Source organism: Manihot esculenta, chromosome 4, assembly GCF_001659605.2.
Source record: "Manihot esculenta cultivar AM560-2 chromosome 4, M.esculenta_v8, whole genome shotgun sequence".
NCBI classification, from domain to species: Eukaryota; Viridiplantae; Streptophyta; class Magnoliopsida; order Malpighiales; family Euphorbiaceae; genus Manihot; species Manihot esculenta.
Window position 1 is genome coordinate 4,124,741 of NC_035164.2, and position 23,527 is coordinate 4,148,267.

General features: G+C 34.9%; 2 protein-coding genes across 3 annotated transcripts; both read right to left on the minus strand.

Moving 5' to 3' along the window:
* Window positions 1–921: 921 nt before the first annotated feature.
* Window positions 922–6,955, minus strand: LOC110612958. Of its 2 annotated transcripts, none has more exons than XM_021753831.2 (11): window positions 6,661–6,955; window positions 6,215–6,299; window positions 5,542–5,738; window positions 4,025–4,107; window positions 3,221–3,266; window positions 3,034–3,090; window positions 2,826–2,880; window positions 2,640–2,740; window positions 2,452–2,515; window positions 2,222–2,355; window positions 922–1,519 (listed from the first exon to the last, which is right to left on the minus strand). In XM_021753831.2, exons 1-11 carry the CDS (start codon window positions 6,739–6,741, stop codon window positions 1,355–1,357), a joined length of 1,068 nt encoding a protein of 355 aa, XP_021609523.1. In that variant the 5' UTR covers window positions 6,742–6,955; the 3' UTR covers window positions 922–1,354. The 2 variants fall into 2 exon arrangements, with proteins under 2 accessions (XP_021609523.1, XP_021609522.1); XM_021753830.2 differs by having other exon boundaries at window positions 2,222–2,358.
* Window positions 6,956–18,071: 11,116 nt separating this feature from the next.
* LOC110612801 (ACT domain-containing protein ACR9) lies at window positions 18,072–23,351 on the minus strand. The gene is made up of 6 exons (XM_021753604.2): window positions 22,968–23,351; window positions 22,175–22,390; window positions 21,976–22,081; window positions 19,257–19,608; window positions 18,541–18,825; window positions 18,072–18,361 (listed from the first exon to the last, which is right to left on the minus strand). The coding sequence occupies exons 1-6, from the start codon at window positions 23,119–23,121 to the stop codon at window positions 18,221–18,223; spliced, it is 1,254 nt and encodes a 417-aa protein (XP_021609296.1). The 5' UTR covers window positions 23,122–23,351; the 3' UTR covers window positions 18,072–18,220.
* Between the last annotated feature and the right edge of the window lie 176 nt (window positions 23,352–23,527).

The following is a 23,527-nucleotide window of genomic DNA, read 5'->3' on the forward strand; positions in this document are numbered from 1 at the left end:
CTATTTTCGTTAGACCTTTTTATATTAATTTTTATTACCGTGAATCCATTTTTATAATACATATGCATAACAAAAAGAATGATAAAAAAGAATTTATATTCTTTTGATCTCATAATTTTTATTTATTTTACTTCTTTATACATTAAAAAATACATAAATTTTTCAGAAACATCCATTTTACAAATATTAAATTGTTTTAAATATTAAAATACATTTTAAAAAAATTGTTAAAAATAAAATTAAAATCAAATATAATTATAATAATTAATTTATATATTACTATAATATAAAAAATAAAGTACAATAATTTTAAAATAATAAAAATAATAATAAAAATTATAAAATGAAAGGAATATAATCGTTTAAAATAAATTGTTAAAAACCAAGGAAAAAAAATATTTTTTGTCGTTTATTAGTTATAGTAAGTTTATTTTAAAGTTCTAAATTTTAGATTAATTTTAAAGATTTTATGTTAATTATTCTATGTGAATAAAGACATGACGTAAAATTTACGATAAAATTTTATATTTTAGCTATTCCCAATTAAAATGTTTTATTGATGGAAGTACCAAGTTAGATTAAAAAAACTATTTTTCTAAATTAAAAATTCATAAAAAAATTATTATTATTATTATTGGAAAGAGAAAGGAGATGATGTGCAAAGAAATAAAATAGAAAAAGATGAATAAAATAAAAGGGAAAGTGAGAAATGGTAGATGAAAGAAAAGATTCAACACCCAATAAATATACCATTAAATATCACTTACGTTGATTATTCGTAAATAATGATTATTGTGATTGACATTTTCCTATAAATTTCTAAATTTTAAAAAATTAATTTTCCATCTGCTTCTAAGCATAAGTTGCACATAGATAATATGGAAAAAGTTATAATGAGTGTTTATTTGTATACTAACAAAATTAAAATAATAAAAAAATTAGGCTTCATTATTATATACATAAAAAAATAATCTGCATCCTTACAGTGATGAACACAAACCTTTACAATTATATTACATTAACAAATTAGCTATAAAAATTGATAAAAATGCCTAAAAAAAACAGTTTGGACTTTGTTTAATTAAATGTACCCACTTAGAATTTGATGTTTTACAAAGAATCAAGAACTAGTATCGCAAAGAAAGAAAATTAAATTAAATTAAATTAAACAAAATAAAAAGGGAAAACAACATTGATCACTTCCCTTGGAGACTAAAATGGGAGGAGAGAAATAAAGAAAAACTTACTTGTACAACACACATGATCTGAAATGCGAAACATCTGCAGGCCTTCAATTCAGATTTAGACTTCCACTGGAGGCCTTTTTTTTTTTCCGACATTTTAGCATGGATACTTAGTTCTCCCTCAGCTTGTCCCAGCCAGAAAACAATTGTCGCACAAGACAGTAGAAAATTGCCTTCATGCAAGATTTTATGAAGTTGAAACAGGAAGAGGGCCAGCACCATGGATATAACAGCCGGAAAAACAGACTTATAAGATGTCGAGGGTATCGTCCCACCTGAGCCAGATACACTCTTGATGTTATTGCATTTAAGTTGAGAAGCATAAACTAGGTGGTGGGCATCATGCATGTTCTCAAGTTTTATCAAAATGATTTGGGAATTATTCTAACCATTTAAAAAATAGAGTGAAGTACAAAAAAAGAAAATTGTGGTTTCTTTAATTTTTCAATTCAAAGTCTATGATTCAATTTGTATCAAACTAGTATTTCGCAGTATCGCACTATTAACAGACGGCAGCAATTATAGACGCCATTAAGAAATGTCAATGTGAAAATTATATCAGGAGATATTATTTTGATACAAATTGAATCACAAACTTTAAGTGAAAAATCAATAAGATCACATGGTAGTTTTTTTGTATTAATCCCCTTAAAACTATTAAGAAAAATATTAATTAACAATTATATTTTGCTCGCTGCATCAGTATTTTCTAACGGAGTCTTGAAATTGCAAATGTTTGTTAAGAACTTGATATCACGAGTTACTACTTTGACACAAACTGAATCAAACCACATGGTACTCTTTTGTACTTTCACCAAAAATATTACATGGAACAAATCATCTTGAATCAGCATATATATAATTTGTTATAGAAGTAAGACATCACATGACATCAAAACAGAATAATTATGCCAGAAACCAAATAATGATTATTCATGTTGCTTTATATATGTTCATTGGGAAAGAAAGTAACTCACAGGGAAAAGCAGATCTAAAGTTTCCCAGGCTGCATGACGAACAGCTCTGGTGGGATACATTGGACCACCAGGAGAAGTAAAGCTATACAAGCACGCCCTTAGTCTTGTACTTGTGGTCATTCTCAGTTCCATTCCTGCTGAAATTCAATATGCAACTTCTTCAGAATGCTGTCAAGTATAACATTTGCTAGAAATATAAGTCTCAACTCTTTGATGTTGTATAGTACTACCTTGGAGAATTTTAATTTGAGAGAGGTAATGCAATAGAACTGGCTCCACCTTCAACTTTTGAAGCTGACCAACAAAGGAATTCCAACACCGTTACAACAGGCAACTACAAGCATATGTCCAACTACACAGAACAGATAAAAAATGAAATTTCAATAATAAAATATGTATAGACTAAAGATTGATATACCTGGTCTGCAAGTTCAATCACAAAGAAATCCACTGGACCACCAACCAAGAAAGCATTTGGAAAAACAGGAAAGTGCTTTAAGAAGATTTCTAGTTTGTCATCTACACAGAACAAAGTATCATAAATAAGCAAATAACCATGAATTCATTGTTCAATGTTGAATTAATGCAAAGTAATTAAGGTTACCTAAGTTGTAATAAAGTAAGGATCTTGAGAGTAGAAGAAACAGATCTTGTTGTGCCTGAATTAAATTGACAAATTACATTTTTCAATTATATCTGATTAAGGAAAATTTCACATGTTTGCTACTGAATGATGGTTCCAAAGTTCTAAACATATTTGTAGTATATAGTAATGACAGCAGAGCTAAATCATTCAACAGTGACTTCCTGACCTGTAATGGAATTTTATTCAAGCGCTTAGGCTCTAGTGCAACTTCCTCAAGGAGATACTGAAACCGACAAAGCACAAAGATAAAAGTAACAGGTATTAGAAAACAACAAGAAAAAAATAACAAAATGTGTTTTAACAATGTATATCAACTTTTATGGGTCACTTCAACTTATTGAAAGGCCTCTTACCCGAAAGAGGCTTTGAAAATGCCGGGTGTTTGTTTGGATGTCAATCCTGAGCAGATATCAAACAAAAAAAATTACCACATCTGCTGTAAAATACAAAATTTTAGTTTCCTCTATCTTGAAAGATATGTACACTACAGTATTAATCTGACAGCACAGAGTTGACACACTATGAAAAGGTACATCTGGACTTCTCCCACCCAAAATCCCCTCTTCTACTTTTCTTGCCAGGTTGACCTCTTGGCCACATATATGACATTATCTGACCAAATGAGAAAGCTATTTGATTGGAGCTCCAAGGTTATTAAGAACAGTATGACTTGCCATCTCAGTTCAGCATTAGACCACTTAGAAATGTGCAGTTTGATACCCAGATATTCAACAAGCAGAGGGGAAAACAAAATACATTGATTTTTTTACTCCAAGAAAAATGCTACAGATAGCAAGCTAAGAACAGTTAGATTTTGATCTGATTTATGACATGGAATTGATCTTACACGATGACCAGAACTTGATTCATCTTGAAAGAAGAGGAAAATGAAAAGAGATGTATAATCAACATTACTCGGAACCTTAAGATGGTCAACTTCAAAATGGAATCTTAAGGTGGTCAATTTCAAAACTAGTGCATTTCTTCCTTTTTTTTTTTCAAATCCAGCCATAAGAAACTCAGTTTCATTCCTGATGCATAAGTAATGTCAAAGAGTGCAGCCAACACTTGGCGATATTCAATCAAAAGAAATAAAAAAAACTATTAAGCAGGTGCTAAAGCACAATCAATCTACGCAAGATTGCAGGCATTCATACCAGAAAACGTTTGTAGCACCTTGAACTAGAGCAGATGAATAACGTAGAAGTACTTCAGTACTATGAAGATGGGATTCAAATAGCTGCAGAAAGGTACAAGTACTAATCAGGCAACATAGGACCTTGGAAAAGCGGTCCAGAATTGTCATTTACTACAGAATTTCGATAGACAAAATAGATGACATTGGCATATTGTTAACAGAAAAATTCAAAATGAGGCTTGAAATCACATTCATAGAAGCAACCTTTCAAATAAAAATCTCGGCTTAAGATAATAGCCTTAAATCTGAACTACAAAGGCATTGAATTATTCTGACCAGTTATCATGTGAAATAAATACAATGACTGAATGAGGGGAAAAAGTTTAAAGATGTGGTGAATAAATACAATGTTTGAATGAGGGAAAAAAGTTTAAAGAGGTGGTGAATAAATACAATGATTGAATGAGGGAAGAAAAGACAGTGGTGAATTCACTCTATAAAGACCATCTGTTCATTTTCCTAAAAAAAATAACATGTGATTAACAGTTCATTAGAGCCCGAAATATGAAAGAGGACAAGGTTAAGAAATAAGACAGGACAATACTAGTACAAATAAACAAATATATATATATATATATAAATGGGCCCAGACCTTACTTAAACTTTGATTCAGTTGGATGAGTCAAGTACCTCAAAACATGATCATATATAGTACAAAATTAATGGTATTTCTGTCTACTTCCAAACTAAATACTGTATCCTAACTTCAGATCTAGACTTTAGGCCATCTTCGGGTAGTAGATTGTGTGCATAAAGATGATATTTGAAGAGGCATGGGTTAATATATTTCCCAACTGAACCTCAAATACAATTGTGTACTCATTAATCCAACTACCATCTGGAAACACATTTAACATAATAATTCTGTGTATTAGGACATTCTCATACAAGTACTAACAGCCAGCTAGGCTCCTATACTTGCATTGTCATGGCAGCCAAGCTACTCATCCTCATTCCTTAATGACAATGTTGCAACATAAAAGGCTGAGAATAATGGATATTCTTCTTGGACCTGGAATCCAAATTTGGTATTATCTTAACTGCTAATAAGGAAAAGGATACCAGGTACTGGCGTCAGACTGAAGATCCTAAGAAATCAAGAAGGGCACAGCCATACATGCTAACTTTAACAATTTGAACAAATTGTTCCCCATAGCACTTCTACTTTTCAGTACAAGCTACCAGAGCATATACCTATTTTGCCAGTTTAAAGCACCTATAATTTAAATTTTCAACAATGGAGTAAAGCCATCTACTCATAACATAAGACAAAACAAAAAAAATACTGTCACTGCAGGCTTTCAAGTTCCATTCAACAGATGGTTTTAATTTCCTAAAATAAAAATAAAAGAATTATATGACTAAATAATAAAGTTCCATATCTATGCCTATTATTACTATAAGATTCTACAGGTAGAAGAACTTTTAGTGGAACAGCAATAAAAAAATAAAAAATAAAAGCCCAAGCTGGCATACCCATTTGTGGAACAGAAGAGAAAAAATATGTGATGCAAATGATTGGCTCCAAAGTTGGACAATTAAATCAAGAATTCTTTTTCCTCTCTCCGGCACCCTAGCATAATAATCAGCGAGAACATTGTAAAAGCATAATTGACCATCAGCATCATCCTCTGCAGGAGAAATTGTATCTTCATCCCTGCTGAGAATTATATCTGTGTTCAATTTAAATTAAAAAAAAAAAAAAATGAGAACCCAACAACAGTGGCCATATCTATATGTATAGCATCTGCAATTGACAATGCAACAGTTTGCTGATAAAAAAGTCAGTTTTAAAAAACTTGCCTTCCATTCCATGCCATGCTTGTGAATAATGAAAATGGTGTTCCACTATATGGACGTAGGGAAGAACTCAAAAGCATCCCCATTCTCTACTTCTAGAATTTTGTCTTAGTTTTCAGGAAACAACAATATGCTTACGCTTCATCCAATTTTAGCAAGCATTAAAACATAAAATAGCCCATTATATATATCTCTCAGCTCTTCTACTTAAACAAATCCCATCTAACAGCCAACACAAAAACCTTTACAAATGCAAACACGTTACTTCGTTAGATTCTAGATCCTAATTCTATACTAAGTTTCCAAATAATTACCAACAAAAAATGAATATTTTACAGCACTAACTCACCTCTGGCTCGATCATCTACTTCCAGAGCTATGTCAGCAAACAACTCTTGCAACAAGTTGCGTCTCAGCGATGCAGAAGCTAGTGCCTGCAACAAATTTTTAAATTAATTTTTGGATCAAATTAGGTTAATTTGGAAATGCTTCTCTTGCTTTCACATAGCAAAAGTCGCATTTCATTTTCAAGCTCAACAAGCAAGAAAAAAATATTAACGACGGAAACTAAACAATATCACAAAGAAGATTTTTAATTAACAGCCATTAATAAATTATCACTCCACCATTGCAGACGGACGTTTAATTTAGGGAATAAGATATCTCTACTACGTAATGACAACGAAAAAGAAAATTCAGAACTCAGCAATCAATTTTTTCCGTTTCCTTCTACGTCTAATTATTCTCGGGAAACAAACAGAAAGATGAAGGAAGACGATGGATGAGAAAACACACCCGTTGGAGCTTTTTCTCGATTTCTAGAGTGAGAGCATCGAGATAACCTGAGCTCGGAGGCGTGGAAGAAGCTTTTTCCATTTTCTCTAAAATTGAAACCTCACAGCAACAATATCACAACAGCCATGATTTGGACCCAAGGCCACAGATTGAGATTAGCTTTGCATCAATATATGTACACGTATAAACTTGAGCTTATAGCTTGTGAAGAGAAGAAGAAGAATCCAATCAAATCGAGAAACGGCAAGTTTTCTCAAGTATCGAAACTGTTTGTTTGGATCATTTACCAGAAAAACGTAAATTTAAAATTTAATATCTAAAAAAAGAAAAGAAAAAAAAAAAAGAAGAAAGGAGTACGGCTTATTTTTTATTAACAGTAATTTAAGAATTAATCTATAATTACATAAAATTAATTTTAATTTTAAAAATAAAATTTTAAAAATTTACGATTAACTTTTTTATTAATATTAATCATTAAATATAGTGAAAATTTTTAAATATTTTTAATATAAAATAATTAATTCATAGTCTTTTAAAATCTTTTATCCTAATCCATGAGTAAATTAAATAATAAATTTTCAATCGCTTAAAAAACGGATGAATTTAAATTTTATACATGTATTTTTAAAATTAAAAAATTAATTAAAAAATTTTTCATAATATGAAGGTAAAATAGTAATTTTATTGATATTTATAAAGTAATTAAAGGGCGAGTTGTGGTGGGTGACGTGGCGTAGGAAGAAAGCAACACGACAGCAGAGAAGATTGAAACATCGCAGCAGTTGCAGAGGTCCTCCGAACAGAACAATAAATGGAGGAGTGGGAAGACATCGTCACCGTGTTCTTGCAGGTCGGGTTTTTCTCTGTGTGTAACGTGTTTCCACTGACACGTGGAAATATAAGTGACAAGGAAACTTGAGACGAGGATTTATTGATAGGAATAAACAATGAGGGATGAGAAGTGATACAATTACTGGTGGAGGCCAAAAGGGGAAGGACAGTCACTCTATAAGTAGACTTAAGCCTTGCAATTGAATTGGGCTTAAGCAGAATGCAAGTTTTCCCTTTATAGTATTATCATTATCATTAAGTCTAATACTTGGCAGAAGAAAATTGAAGCAAACTAGCGCATAAGTCCACATTTGAATAAAAAATAAATAAATAAAAACTCATAAAATTATATATGATTTGAATTTATTTTAAAATAAATATCTTTATGTTATTTATAATCAAAATTTTTTTTAAATAAATTTTTTTAAATTAATTAAATTAAATTTTTATAAACTTTTAAATTATAAATGACCGCAACCGAATTGTATGCAATAATAATAATAATAATAATTATTATTATTATTATTATTATTGGCCTAAGTTTTTCTCCCCATTCCAGGTTGCGATTTATATAGTTTTTTTTTTTTTTTTGAGGTGGCGGATTATGGAGACTACTTTATATGTTGTTTTTTTTATGGTTGTTCCGATTGTATGTGATGATGGGCGGGTTCTGAACATTCAAGTCTTGCCTAAACCTGTGCTAAAAAATTAAACCTTAATTTTATTAGAACTCAATGCACGGGCCTACTCCTTATATAAGTCTAGGACTTGTCCCGTTGAGCCGGACTAGGCGCGAACCTGCATGTGAGGGACCTGGTTTCGAATATTCGTTAGTTCCGTGGGACAATAAATCCCGTGATGCTCAGAAATGCGTTCAAGTGGCGCCGAATGAAATTAAATGGCCGTTTAACGGTAGAAAAGGATGCAATACATCCGTACGTACGGCCAGTATGACTATGGCAGAAGGGTATAAAAGTAGGATGGCAATTACACATCACTAGAGAATAAAAGAAAACGAGTGAAAAATGAAAATCAGGCTTACTAAAATATACTCTGAGTCTAACCCCCTACTGGATCTCAGATATCAATTGGCGCCGTCTATGGGAACGAAGGCGAGGCGATCTTACCGTAATCAGAGTTCTCATCCTCATTTCACCCACTAAGATCCACATGGCCAATCACGATAAAAATTATACTGGAAACACCCCAAACGACCTAAGCTCAACTCGGGAAGGTTCATAGTTTTCATTCTCTAGCCCAACTGCCCCAATAAATCAGCCACCCATGTTATTTAACCCTTCACCAAGCTCAGCCAGGACCATGCTCTGAATTACTCTATCTAACCAAAAACTGCAAAGCATGGCTCTCCAGTTATAAAACATTGCCCACTGGCTAGACCAGATGTTACAGTAGAGAGGGCTCAGTACCCCGTCGAGCAGGATACCTGTAGCCAAGAGGCTCAATATCAATGAGCCCAACCCACATTGAACTATCAAATCCCCCAACAGAGCAGTAAGAGGACAGACGATGGAGACGAAGAAGCCAGTTGGAGAAATGAGCCGACAGCCCGAGCTAGAGGTAGGATAGTAAGGGAGTTTATTGAGAATGATGGAGCTGAGAGCTACTCTTTTGAACCAACAGAAAGGTCGAAGAGTGAAAAGCTAGAAAGAAACTACCGCTCAGAGAAGAGGCCCAAGAGAGAACACGCAGACGTAGACTAAAAGTTAGAAAGATTAAAAGAGCAACTATTGACAGAATTGGGAGTACGAGACAACAACAGTTCCCTATTGCCAACCTCATCGTCATTTGTAAAATAGGTTCAACAGGAAACCATATCAAAGAAGTTCATGATGCCAACTATGGCAGCCTATGACGGGACGAGAAACCCCCGAGAACGTCTTGAACGACAAGACATTCATGGATTTGCAGGCTCATTTGAACGCCCTGATGTGCAAGGTCTTTCCAACCACCTTAACAGGATCAACCCGGGCATGGTTTAACAACTTGGAGTTGAGGAGCATTAAGAACTTCATCAGTAGATCCAATGTTGAAGTTCCTGCAGAAAGAAAAATGAGCTACTTAGAAACTGTGCAGCAAAGGATGAATGAATTCTTAAGAGAGTAAATGGCCAAATTCAACTCTGAGGCTTTGCAGATACCTGAGCTAGGTGAGAGAAGGACAGCAGAAGCCATGTAGAAGGGCATAACTTCTCCGGAGTTCTTTGGGTCGTTGTGTAAAAAGCCCCTTACTACCCTGTCAGAGCTGATGAAAAGGGCAGAGAAATACATAAGATAGGATGGCGCCTTGACGACTAGTCCATTTACCAGGGATGATAGAGAAAGATACAGGGTTGGGGAGGACAAGAGACAAGACAAGTCAGAGAAGAGACAGGACCGGGGACCGGAGGTATTGAACAAACACCAAGGGTAAAAAGAGGAACATAAACCTTACCAACCCCAACTTCCTGCTGAAGTCACTCTCCGGAATGTGTCCAGAGCTGAAGTGCTCGTAGCAGTCCAGGACAAAGATTTCATGCAATGGTCCAAGCCCATGAAAGTAGAGGCAAGCAGAAGGGACCCGGATAAATACTACCAATACCACAGAACATATGGCCATGACACAAATGATTGCTATCAATTAATAAATGAGATAGAAAGCTTGATTAAAAGAGGTCATCTTCGAAATTTTGCAAAGAAGCCAAAAGGCCAAAGGCAACAACAAGGTGCGGCTAAAGAAAGGCTCAAGAGACGGATTGGAGCACCAATAAATGACGGGTCCAGTAGAACAATCAACATGATTGTAGGAGGGATTGTAAGCCGTATGAGTAGGAGGGAAAAGAAGAGAGGTAGAAATGAAAATGAAAGCAGTGCAGAGGTGATGCAAGTCGCTGAGCACTCCCCAATAATCATCTTCTTTCCCCTAGAGGATGCACAAGGGGTGCAAATGCCCTATGATGATGTCTTGGTCATCGAAGCAGTTATCCATAACTTCAGGGTTTGTAATGTGCTAGTGGACAATGGCAGCAAGGTGAATCTATTATCCTACCAAGTCTTCCAGCAGATGAAAATACCTGAGGAGTAGCTCGTCAGGGACCAAACCCCAGTCAAAGGGATAAGGGGAACCTCGTTAGTGGTGAAAGGAAAAGTAAAAGTAGCCCTCACTCTAGGGGAGCCTCCCCTGTCACGGAATCACTATGCCATATTCCTGGTGGTGAAGTTACCCTTAAGCTACAACGCTATCTCGAGAAGACTAATGTTGTATGATTTTGAAGCAGTGACCAATATTTGGTATCTGACCATGAAGTTCTCGACGGAGGCAGGAGTCAAAGTTGTCTAGAGAAGGCAGGAGGAGGCCAGAGCGATATATCTGGCTATAGTAGAGGAACAATGCACCCAGTCAGAGGAGGTAAATCCTAAAATTATGGAAGTTAGAGATAAGAGAAAGGAGGCCAGGACTGAACCAATTGACAAGATGAAGACCTTCTCATTATCTAGAGAAGAAGGCGACAAGATCTTTAGCATCAATTCGAGCCTGGAAGAAGGCTAGAAAGAAGCTGCAAAAGCCTTGATCAGGGGGCATGCCTCGAGCTTTGTTTGGAAACCCTTGGATATGCCGGGGATCGATCCCAAGGTGATGACTCATAAGCTAAACGTCTTCCCTCATGCCAAGCCAATAAAATAGAAAAAGAGAGTCTTTAGGAAAGAGAAGCAACAGGCCAAGAGGGAGGAGGTGGAAAAATTAGAAGAGACCGAGAGTAATATACCCAAAGTGGTTAGCTAACTCTATAACGGGAAGTATAGGATGTGTATAGACTTCACTAACCTAAACCGAAACTTTCCAAAAGATTGTTATCCACTTCCTGATATTAATAAAATGATAGATTCTACGGCCAGTTTTGATTACTTATCATCTCTAAATGCCATGTTGGGGTATCACCAAATATCTATGGATAGGTCAGATGAAGAGAAGACCTCCTTTATAACTGAAGATGTGACATATTGCTATAAGGTTATGCCTTTTGGGTTGAAAAACTCCTGTACATACCAGCGATCGATGAATAAAATCTTCAAAGACCAAATAGGGAGAAATGTAGAGGTGTACATTGATGACATGGTAGTTAAAGTCGAACCTTCCAACAACATCTAATTGACCTAGAAGAGGTCTTCCAAGTGCTGCAGTGATACAGAATGAGCTTGAATCCTACAAAGTGTGATTTTTTCATCAGAGGAGGAAAAGTTTTGGGTTACATGGTCAGTGGAAAGGATATAGAGCCAAACCCAGAAAAAGTAGAAGCTATATTGAATATGTCTGAGCCGACCTGCATAAAGGATGTACAAGGGCTCACGGGAAGAGTAGTAGCACTTAACAGGTTTATGTCCAGGTCTGCAGAAAGATGCCCACCTCTCTTCAAGAAATTAAGGAAAGTCCCAAATTTTGAATGGTCAGAGGATTTCTGAGAGGCCTTCAAGAGCCTTAAGGAATATTTTAACTCTCCACATGTGCTCAACAGTCCATTGGTGGGGGAAGAGCTATTGAACTATTTATCTGCATTAGAACAAGCGATAAGTGTTGTGCTGATAAGGGAAGAGGCAGGGATCCAGAAGCCGGTCTTCTATGTTATTAAGGTACTTAAGGACACCGAAGTCAGGTATATGAACATAGAAAAGTTGGCATTTACTCTATTACTAGCCGTAAAGAAATTCAGAATGTATCTAGAAGATCACTAAGGAGTGATAATGACTGATCAACCTTAAAAGATCCTGCACAGGCCTGAAACTTTAGAGCGGATGCTAACATGGTCAATAGAAATTAGACCATACTGTCTCATTTATCGACCTCAGACATCAATTAAAGCACAAGACTTGGCTGACTTTATAATTGAATGCTCCTTTAGCACAATCGAGAAAGAATAGAGTGATGCACTACCTTTTTCAAAGGAAAAAAGGCTAGGAAGCAAGCCCTAATATGAATTCTTGTAGGATCTATTTATGGATGGGGCATCAAGTTCTACCAGTAGTGGGGCAGGAGTCATTTTAAAAGAGTCTGATGAGTTCAAAGTATGTTATGCCTTACACTTCAGGTTCCCAGCGTCCAATAACATGGCTGAGTACAAAGCTCTTCTAAACAGAATACAAATAGCCTTGAAAGTATGGGAAACTAACCTCAGAATAAATAGTGATTCACAACTGGTGGTAAACCAAATAACAGGAGTATACCAGACGAAGGACCCGGTCATGCAAAAGTAGTTAGCTAAAGTACGAGTCTTGGAAGCTAAGCTCGGTGAGCGAGAGATTATAGTTGAATACAGATGAATACCTCGAGAAGGAAATGAAGAGGTAGACCTGCTCAGCAAACTGCCTGTAAAAGAGCTAGAGCAACTCTCGGACGAGGTGTATGTGCAGCAAATCAATTTTCCTACTTTTGAAAGCCAGCCTCCATTATGCAGGTTGATGAAGAACAAAGCTGGATGACCCCTTACCTTGAGTATCTTGAAGCCATGAAATTGCCAGAAGACAAAGCAGAAGCTCGGAGAATCGCGACTAAAGCCGCTAATTACTAAGCAGTAAGAGGGACTCTATATCAAATAGGGAAGTCCAATTCGTGGTTAAGGTGTGTAGGGTTAGAAGAGGCATATAGGATAATCCGAGAAATACATCAGGGGGTCTATGGAGTTCATGAAGGAGCAACCACGTTAGTGAATAAAATTTTCTTGTAGGAGTATTACTCAACAGCAAAGGAAGAAGACGAAGAATTTATGAATAGATGTAATGTTTGCCAAACATTTACCAATGTATTTAACAGCTCGGTTACACCACAGTCAAGTATATCCAGTCCGTGGCCATTCTCACAATAAGGAATAGACATTCTAGGACCATTCCTTAAGACTGTGGGAAAGAGGAGGTTAATGATCATAGCTGTAGAATATTTCGCCAAATGGCCTGAAATAAAGGCTGTACCCACCATCACAGCTCGAAAAATGATAGACTTTGTGTGGAACAATATCATCTGCCGATTTGGGATATCCATAGCACTCATATCGAACAATGGGAAGCAATTCACAACAAATATGGGTGTATGGCATAAGTTTTCCTCAGTAGCTCATCCGCAGACAAACGACTAAACCGAAGTGACGAATCGAGTTATCTTTCAATGGATGAATAAATGGTTAGATAGTGCTAAAAAGAATTGGGCATCTGAGCTACACAGCGTCCTGTGGGCATTCTGGAGTACACCTTGGACATCGACAGGAGAAATCCCGTTTGCATTAGCATTTGGCATAGAAGTCATAGTTCTTGTAGAGCTACAAATCTCCACTCACCGGGTTCAGTTCAACGATGAAGACACCAATGGTGAGAAATTAAGGAGCAACCTGAATATTCTAGAGGAAATCAGGGATGAAGCACAAATGCGAACAAGCGTCTATCAATAAAAAGCAACTCAATACTACAACCAGAAAGTTCACAACAGAAACTTGAAATTTAGAGATTTAGCCCTGAGAAGACTAGAAGTCACAGGAAAAAAAAGATGTTGTGGGAAAGCTATTACCGACTTAGGAAGGACCATTTCGAGTCCCCAAAGTCATCATACCGGAAGTATACAGAATCAAATATTTATAAGGAAATTCAGAACCCCACATCTGGAAAATTCAGCATTTAAAAAGGTATTTTACATAAAATGTACAATATAATTGTTACCGTGAGAATATGAATAAGAATCCTCTTTGAAAAGGTAGGCAACCAATCTCAAAAATAAAATTTTTGACACTACAAAACTAATTGAGAAAATAAAAATTTTAATGAGATAGCTGATCGGTCTTGAAAATAAAATCTGTAGGCAACACAAAATCGATTGAAAAAATAAAAATTTCAATGAACTTGATAATCGATCTCAAAAATAAAATTATGGATATCACAAAAATCAGTTGAAAGAATAAAGATTTTAATAAAGTGAGTGACTGATCTTATAAATAAATCATCGGTATTACAAAATTGATTAAAAAAATAAAGAGTAAATGAGGTGGATGACCGATCTGAATTCAACATCAATATTCATTTTTACAGATCTCAGAAGTGAATATCAATATTCGTTTTGCGGTATACCAGAAGCTCATATCTAAACCTATCGTGTCGAGATCCGATAGCAAGATGAAGAGATATTGTCGGCTGGTGGTAACTCGTTGGGGTTATCGACACCTTGGGAGGCATGAAATGGGTTTAGAGGACACCACCACCATCTTGTTGCGAGCTTTGTTCGATTGTGTTGCTTTTTATATGTTTGGAGTGCTCTTTTGTAGGTGGGTTTGGAAAGCTGGAGAATGGCAACTCAAGGACATTACCAACACTATTGAACGGCTTTAGTCCTTAAAGGCCACATGAGAGTGAGATCGCCGAGATCACTACTTCTCTGGCCCTGCAACCCCAGACTTTGAGCTTCTTTTTTTTTCTGACTGACCTGAGTTTGCTTACATGGTGGTTCTTGCGAGCTCTCCTCTAAGATCAGTGCATGCGTTTGTCACCTTACGCTAGTGGTTGTGTTCACCAGTGGTAAAGATCCAATGGAGACAGATGTGTGCGGGCTTCACAAGAACTGTTTGATGAATGTAGATTATCTTCTCGAGTCAGTTTCACCCGGTGTTGCCCTAGAATTCGTTCCATGAGTTGGGCTTTATTTTACCTCTCTTATCCAGTAGGGCTCACTGGACCTATTTAAAACTCTTTATTGGCCTCTAGCCTACCCATATATTTTCCCCTCCTTTTTAATGAATATCTATTTCTGACAAAAAAAAAATCACACTTAAGTCTGCATAATATCATTATCATTAATTGCGAAAGATATTTGTCCACTCAATCGACAACCTAAGGCCATCTCCAACCCTATGCACTATTTTTTGCACCATTTTGGTGCTTTGCACTAAAATGGTGCAATATTTACTCCAACCTTCTGCACCAATTTTAACACCAAAAAGAATATTCTATTTATATTCTTCTCTCTCTTTAATATTATATTATTTATTTTACTTTAATTTTATTTATATATTTCACTTAAAAAATTCATATAATTTTATATATTCACTCTAAATATTTATATATTTTATATTTCCTTTGGACTTAAAGGAATTTAAAGAAGAAAATAAAATTTTATTGCTTGATTTAAATTCTATTTCTGATCCAATTGCTCGTGAAACATTTCGCCAAGAAAAAATTCGAATATCAGAGAAAAGAGCTCAGCGTCAACAACAACCACCGCCATCCGCATCTAATGTATATGGTCAATATCTCAATGATATTGCTGGATCCGGGTCTGACCTTCCGGAATATTAAATATTTAATGTACCGTGAATAATTGTATTTTGAATTAATATTTATGGTTCAATTATAATATATGTGTTACTTTACTGATTTATTTATATTATTCTATGTAATATATTATAAATAAATTAATTTATTATAAATATTATTTATAATTGTGAATATATTAATTTAAATTAAATTTTAATAATTATAAAAATATAAAATAAATTAAAAATATAATAAATTATAAGAGTGAAAAAAAATAAATTTAATTAAAAATATATATAAATTTAAAATTATATTATAATTAAAAAAACAAATTTTATTATATTATAAATTATAAAAAAAAAAAAAAAAAAAAACAGAAATAGCGCTGCTACAGTGTCACGCCAAATATGGCGTGATACTGTAGCAATTGCTAAAATGGCGTCTTCAAATGGCGCAGCGTTGGAGGGCCATCTCCAACGCTAAAATGAAGAATGGCGCAGCGTTGGAGATGGCCTAAGAAGAGAAAAAACAAAACTAAAATGTTTTTTAGAATAAATTATACATAATAAAAAATAATTGGATTTGATTTTCTTTTTAAGAATAAATCATTCACAATAAATGAATTTAACTGAATTTTTACATAATTATATACTATTTTATTTCTTTTAAAATAAAAATTTTATAATTAAAAAACATTTCGCTTTAAATATGAAAATTACTTAATTAATTTAATCTTTTTATATTTATTGATTAAATTATGGAAATATTATTTTTCAAACATGAAAATCAAATCCATAAAAAAGAAAATCAATTGAGTTAGAATTTTACAAATATTTAACTTTTTAAGCAGAGAAGAGTAATTAAAATATATCAATAAAAAGAGATGAAAAAACGTTAAAAAAAAAAACAAAAGCAAGTAAAAGCAATGAAAATTTTATTATTTTCAATATGAATATATCGAATTTTATGTGAATTTTATTATATATTTATAGTACAGATTTATGTAGAATCAATTTAAATTTTAAATAATAATTACCTTATTAAAATGTTATAACGAGAAAAAGAAAGAAACTTTTTGTTTACAGAGAAGCCAAGTAGCTCAAAATTTTAGGAGGGATTCTTGTTTGGGATCTTAGAAAACTGTAGAGATGAAGGAAAGAATTTTTTTGGTTTGTAAACAAGATGGGTGGCTTGAATTGTAGGTGTAATTCTTGTTTGCTTTAATTTTCTTAGAACATTGTTAAAGGATATTTTGTTAAGAGCCCCATTATCTAAAATGGTAATCAAATATAAGGGGTTTTCATAAGTCCAGGACCAATTAATTGATTCGATTTAACCTTTTCGAATGGCTGGTAGGGATGACAATTTATCTCCCTGCCCTGAAACGGGAAGATCTCCCAACTCAAGTTACATAATCCGCTCCAAAACCCTTTTTTTATTAAAAATTTATATATATATTAAAACTTATGTTTCTAATATGTATTTTTTTAATTAAAATTAAAATTTATATCGTTAGATTAAATACAAATCAAAAACTACTCGGCCTCACTCTTTAGTGGGGAATTCTCCTCGGTGAAAATCTCCTCTACTTTTAAGAAAATTCTTTCATGGATGTATATAAAGAAGTTTAATTTTAACAAATAATTTAAAATTAAAAAATATTATCTAAAATATAATAAAATCCATATATTAATATAAAATTCTAATTTTTTATTGATTATACGCCTAAGTGTAAAAAATTTTCCTTGCTTTTAAGTATCAAAAAGCATAAAAAGAGCGTCCCCGCCTCATCCACTTTGCTGCCATTCCTAATAAATTTAATATCTTTTTTTGAGTAGAAATCAACCTAATCTCTCTTGTCAGGAAGAAATAGATCTAATCTAAAGACTTCAAGAACTGGTGCAAAAGCCCATTCATTTATTTCTCCTTTACCTCTACCCTACAATTCAAAATTGCAGTTGTATTATTTTGTTGTTGAGGAGAAAGAGAAACTATGGGAGAGAAAGTTGTATCATTTGAAGATACAGCGAGCTTGATCTGGCTATATATTGGCATCAAAGAGGTAAGGATAACATTTAAGGCTATATAGAGGTAGAGTACCGTGGCCTAAAGGCTACGTGTAGCTCACGCTTATCGCTATCCGCTGAATAAAACTATAGGACTTAATAGACCAAAACCTACAGGTTTCGAAACATAAAGATGCCTTGGGCAATCCAATAGAATGCGCTACATTTATTAACAATATGAGATGAGATGAGCTCAACGTCGACTGCACAATTAGTAACTAATAAGAGGAGACTCTAAAAGACAAGCCATGTGCATCTTATGCAACAACTCACTATACATGATATACAAACGGATAACAGATCACTGTGGCCCAACATGTAATGCGAATAAGAGAAAATACAAGTAGTGACCCTCAAAATCAGATTACAAAGACATGATTCCACTTACCAGCCCATTAGTGTTCTTCTAACTCTATCTACAATCTGATTTCTAGCTATTGACGATTGAAATTTGATACTCTCCTCTAGGAGAAATCTGTAAACCTCCCATTCACGATCTGAGGCGGAGTGTCTTCCTATTTCAGCCTGAAAACCAAAAGTGCAACTTGTTAAGATGTACATCACACCATATTGGGAACTTACATTGGAACACGTAGAATAACAAAGTAAATAATGATTCTTTTATGGTGTTAGCGGTGAGTTGAAAGATATTGCAATTTGCTGGTGGATCCTAGAAACATCATCACTGATGTAAAGATCATTACCGAGAATATGCAGATCCCAAGTGACTTTAAACCATGTGTAACATCATAGAAAACTCTTGGCCTTCCCTTTCCAGATAACTCAACTGGATTAGCAACAAGAAGTTCAGTATCCGGCCCTCGATTTGCAATAATCACACGTAATGGGTGAAGCATTTCAACCTTCAGGCGAGAACACAATCCACTTTGCTTCTGAGGATCCACTATCTTCTTCCCATCCTTTTGCTGAATAAATAGGTCTAAATCACGGTAACCATTGTTGTTTGCTGAGAACCGACCGTAAGCTATCTGGATAATAAGAAAAGAAACAACAAATAATAACATTATGTTAATAACCTAGAAACAACATATTTTTCTGTGTAAATGAGACAATGAGTTGAGAACAATACCACATAAAAAAAGAAAAGATTGTGATAATTTAATTAGTTGGTGGCTCTTTGAGCAATTCTTTTTATTCCCAAAACAATACCATACATAAACTTAGAAATCCTTTTCTTTTGGGGGGCATTGGTAGCCCAAGAGCAACATAGAAATGTCCAGGTTGAGATAAATGATGGAAACAATTCACACAATGGGATGGGTAGGATCCCTATAAGTACAGCAAACTGTTAAACTAACATAATCCACAGCGCCTATATACAGACGACCAAAGAACTAATCATATCCCAACCTAGACCAGAGTTCTAAAAATAAATATGATGGAATGCACAAACCAATACCTGAATATTGCAGTCTTTCAAAGTTCTCATTACATCATAAAGTAGACCCTTGTGATCAATGCAATGTACTTGAAGCAATGTATGGGCAGGGCTCAATGAATTGTCTATATTTACATTGGTCTTTTTCAATTTTGTCATATCAGGGCTAAGAGCTTGTGAATGGATTTCCTTATCTGATATGTCAAATTGAAACAATTCTTCAGCAATAACAGGAGAAAGAGAACACATGCCCTGATGACACTCGTACTCAGGGCCTGTCAGCTGAAGTTCACAGCTTATACATGATTCACCTAACACAGCATGCAATTGTTCACATGTCTCATCTTGTCGTTCTTTTGTGTGTAGCAACTCCCTGAAACAAGATTAATAATAAGCAAAATTAAGGCTTGACTCTTTCATCTTTAATTAAAATCGATTTCATGGTTCATAATGTAGATTTCTTCATGACATATCTAAAAGCAAACAAGCTTCTGCCAAATCCTGCTCCTTCCTCATCAATCACTGGCATACTTGTTCAACATTTAGAATAACAATTTTTTCTCATGCTAATTTCAGTTGGTTATGAAAATTTTGCTAGGTAAAGCCTTGAAAGAATTAGCTAAGTTTCATATAGAGGTGCCATCTGATTGACTTGGTTCAAAAACAAACTGAAATCTCTAAAAATGTAAAAAACTGGACCAATTTGGTGCTGTTGTTCGATTTCATCAGTTTGTTCTTTTACCACTCCAACCAACCAAAGCTCAAAATCTCCTTCCCTTTCCACGCCAACAAGAGACTGCATGATCTCTAGTACGTCTAATCAATTTAACCAAAATGGCATCAATTTAACCAAATGTTACAAAGAGATCAACATTCAACATGGACAAATCAAAGAAAAAGTTTCAGAGATCAGCATGGAAACATATCAAACTCAAATATCGATACCATTTTATGCTTCAAGAAAAACAAAGACTAAATGTTAGCAGACCCTTGCTAATATACAAGAGATTCACACACATGGAGAAAGAAAAACATTGAAATGCAAGACCAAGTCAAAGTCACTAATGCAATTGAGAAAAACTAACTCCATATGCTATTACTACCCACGATATCCTACGTGGTAATAATGTTGTATCCTATGTGTTAATGGTGATGTTAGTGGTGTTGTTAGTGGTTAATAGTATTGCTAGTGGTTAATGGTGCTGTTAGTAGTGCTGTTAGTGGTATTAGTGGTTAATAGTGCTGTTAGTAGTGGTGTTAGTGTTTTCCTTTGTTTTCTTTCACTTTCCTTAGTTGTAGAAAGTTAATCCTCTATGTTCTGATCATGTTAATAACTTCCCTTGTTTATAGGAAGACGTTATCTTGTCCCTTTGTATTTAAGTTCAGTTAAGATAATAAAAGAGACATGATTAATTTACCAAAAGTTGTTGAATACTTAACTCAAGAGATTTTTAAGTTCTCTCGTTATACAACCTTCATCACAGGGCAAAAAAGAAACAACCCACTTTCTTCTTCATCCATTGATCCATTAATTCCTCAACCTCATCCCATAACTCAATCTCATTTCTAAGGACCCTAACACTAAATCCTAAAACGAACAAATCAAACAGTCGAGAATCCTCATATCTAAGCACTCAACATCAACAAATAGATCAAACAGTTGAGTTGACTGTTGAGACAAACAGATCCAACAACGAGGCAAACAGATAGTTCAACTTCAACAGCAGTTGAGTCAACTGGCATCATAAAATAGAACATCATGGTCCATGGAGAACACAGGAGGTTTGAGGTAGTCAAGGGTTGTGGTCCTCATGGAGGCTGCTGCTTTGCATGGAGGAGCTTGACCATGGCTGTAAGGGTTGTTGGTGATGAGATTAAAGGAGCTTTGAGGTAGCATCTTGAAGGCCGGATGAAAATAATCCCATTTTGGTGTGGGAGAAGAGATGTTAGAGAAAAGAGTTGAAAAAGAAAGAAGACTAGAAGAGAGGAGAGATGAGGTAGGCTGTCGAATGGTTGAGATCAATCACAATGAAAGGCTAGGAATCAAGACAAGGCAAATGGAGTTAAAAGAGGGGGGGAGTTCATCATTGTATGTTGCACACTGGACATTTCAAAGGGTCTCAAAATCTCCCGTCACTAAGCCAAGAGCAACTAATATATCAAACGTCTTCTGGAATTATATTTATTTTGATTGATATGGTTTTACCAATTTGCTTTCCTAAAAAACCGAATAGATTAAACCAATAAAACTAGACCAAACTGAATTATCGAATAATCCAAAAGGAAATTTTAATTTGGTCACTTTGGTTTGAACCAAGTTCTACTCAGCCCGTAGTTTTGCATCATGAAGGTAGAAATAAGGTATTGCTGTACAAAATGAACTTTTCTCGGGGAAGGAAAAGGACTTTCAGAAACAAGAAATCCAAGAGAAACTACAAACAAAATGCACCACAAACACTTCATCAGATCTAAGTCTGTCACGCATGAGATACAGTTCAATAATAAAATGACATTTACTTGCACTTAAATGAAAACACAACCAGTAAAAGTGGTAAAAAGAAAAAAAAAAAGTTATGGACATTATGCTTGTCATGTGATAGAATGCTGCAATGAATGAGATGCAGCCGACAAATTGAATAATCACTTAATTAAGTTGAAATAAACCACACGATAACAATAGAAGAAGGCCTCAATAAAGGATTTCAAATGGAGAGAAAAGGAGAGGGGGGGCGATGCTCACATGTTATCTGTAATGAAGAAGAGGTCCAGGACTCTGCCATCTGGAGTAGTTGTAACCTTGACACTTTGAATTGTGAGCTCAAGTTCAGAGAGAACCTGAGTAACATCTATAGAGAATTTACAATTGCATTAGAATTATACACATAAACACTCATAAAACAATCCAAGAACAGCAGCAAGCAAAAGAGAATTTAAATTACCATGTAGTAATCCTTTCCTATCGAGGCAAAAAAACTTCAACAAGTAAACTGGAGATGAAGTAGATGGCGGGGGTTGATGATTTAAGTAAAAGGAGACTGAACACGATGGACAAACAGATAGAAGGCGGTTCTTCAAATTTGACCATCTTACAAGCAAGCGAGAATGAGGAACAACCCAGAATACCAAATAACACCATTTTCCATCAGTAGAAACATCTGTCATCATAAAACGTTCAACACATATATATATGTTAGCCACATCTTCAACACCAACATAAATGCCGTTTATTCATCCCATAATTATCACAATTGCCGGCCAACCAACAGCTAACCCAGAATTACCAGAATTGTGTACAAAAGAAAGAGAATCAAGCCAAGGAACATGCCTGTTTTCTAATATCCAAAACAAATGCTGATGAAGTAGTCCACAGTCCACTACGACAACTAACCTTTAGGATTGACTATACTAATCATTTTTTGACATTCAGCTATACTAAAACAAAATCAATATGCAAAATTTATACATACTCTGATCCTCTTCCCTTCTCACTCCTTCCCCTACTAAATAACATCATTTCCACATCAAACAACTAAAGCTTTATTCTCTTAGGCTCTATGTAGTGCCAGAATTCGACGTTTCTATTGCTTAATAAAGACAAATTTCATATGTTTAACCCAAATAACAACTTTAGAAAAGCAAATAGACATTTGCAATTTACATCAAGCACATAAAACAATCCAAAGAAAAAGAGGGAGAAAGAATAGCAAGAAAAATAAAATACTGATGAAATACCTCCTTTGGTGATGTAAAGCCCAAAATCAAGAATTATTCTGCAAATATCGCAAGCGAGACCAGTCTTATCGGGGCAATTAACGGTGACAACATGAGGTTCTCCAGGCTTCTTCCCTTTCTGGATGACCACGGCGTCGTCACTCGGGACTCCCATGGCGGAAACCGGCGAGGAAAAGACCAAATGCGGGAATCAGATTGCAGCCGGAGGTTAATGCTAAAGTGTTCACTCTCGTTGACTTACTCTTCCCACTGTGATTTCCAGGCTTCCCCACTAAAATCTGGAACCTTAGAAGGAGGAGATAATCAGAAGAAGCTGGAACTGAGAGGTAGACGAGAAGCAGGAACAGATGCCGAATCCGTTTCCTCTTATTGGGAAATGTTTGTTTTGTTTGTGTAGAGCAGTGAAGAAAGGGGGTGCCAAGTCAGCAAATCACGGACCTTGAGCTTGACTCGTGGCGAAGCTGCAGTGGTTGGATAAAATTGTCTTTTTGCATTTTACAATCCGGATACTATTAGAAGGATCTACGATTAGATGCTGGACACGTGTTGGAATTATACTG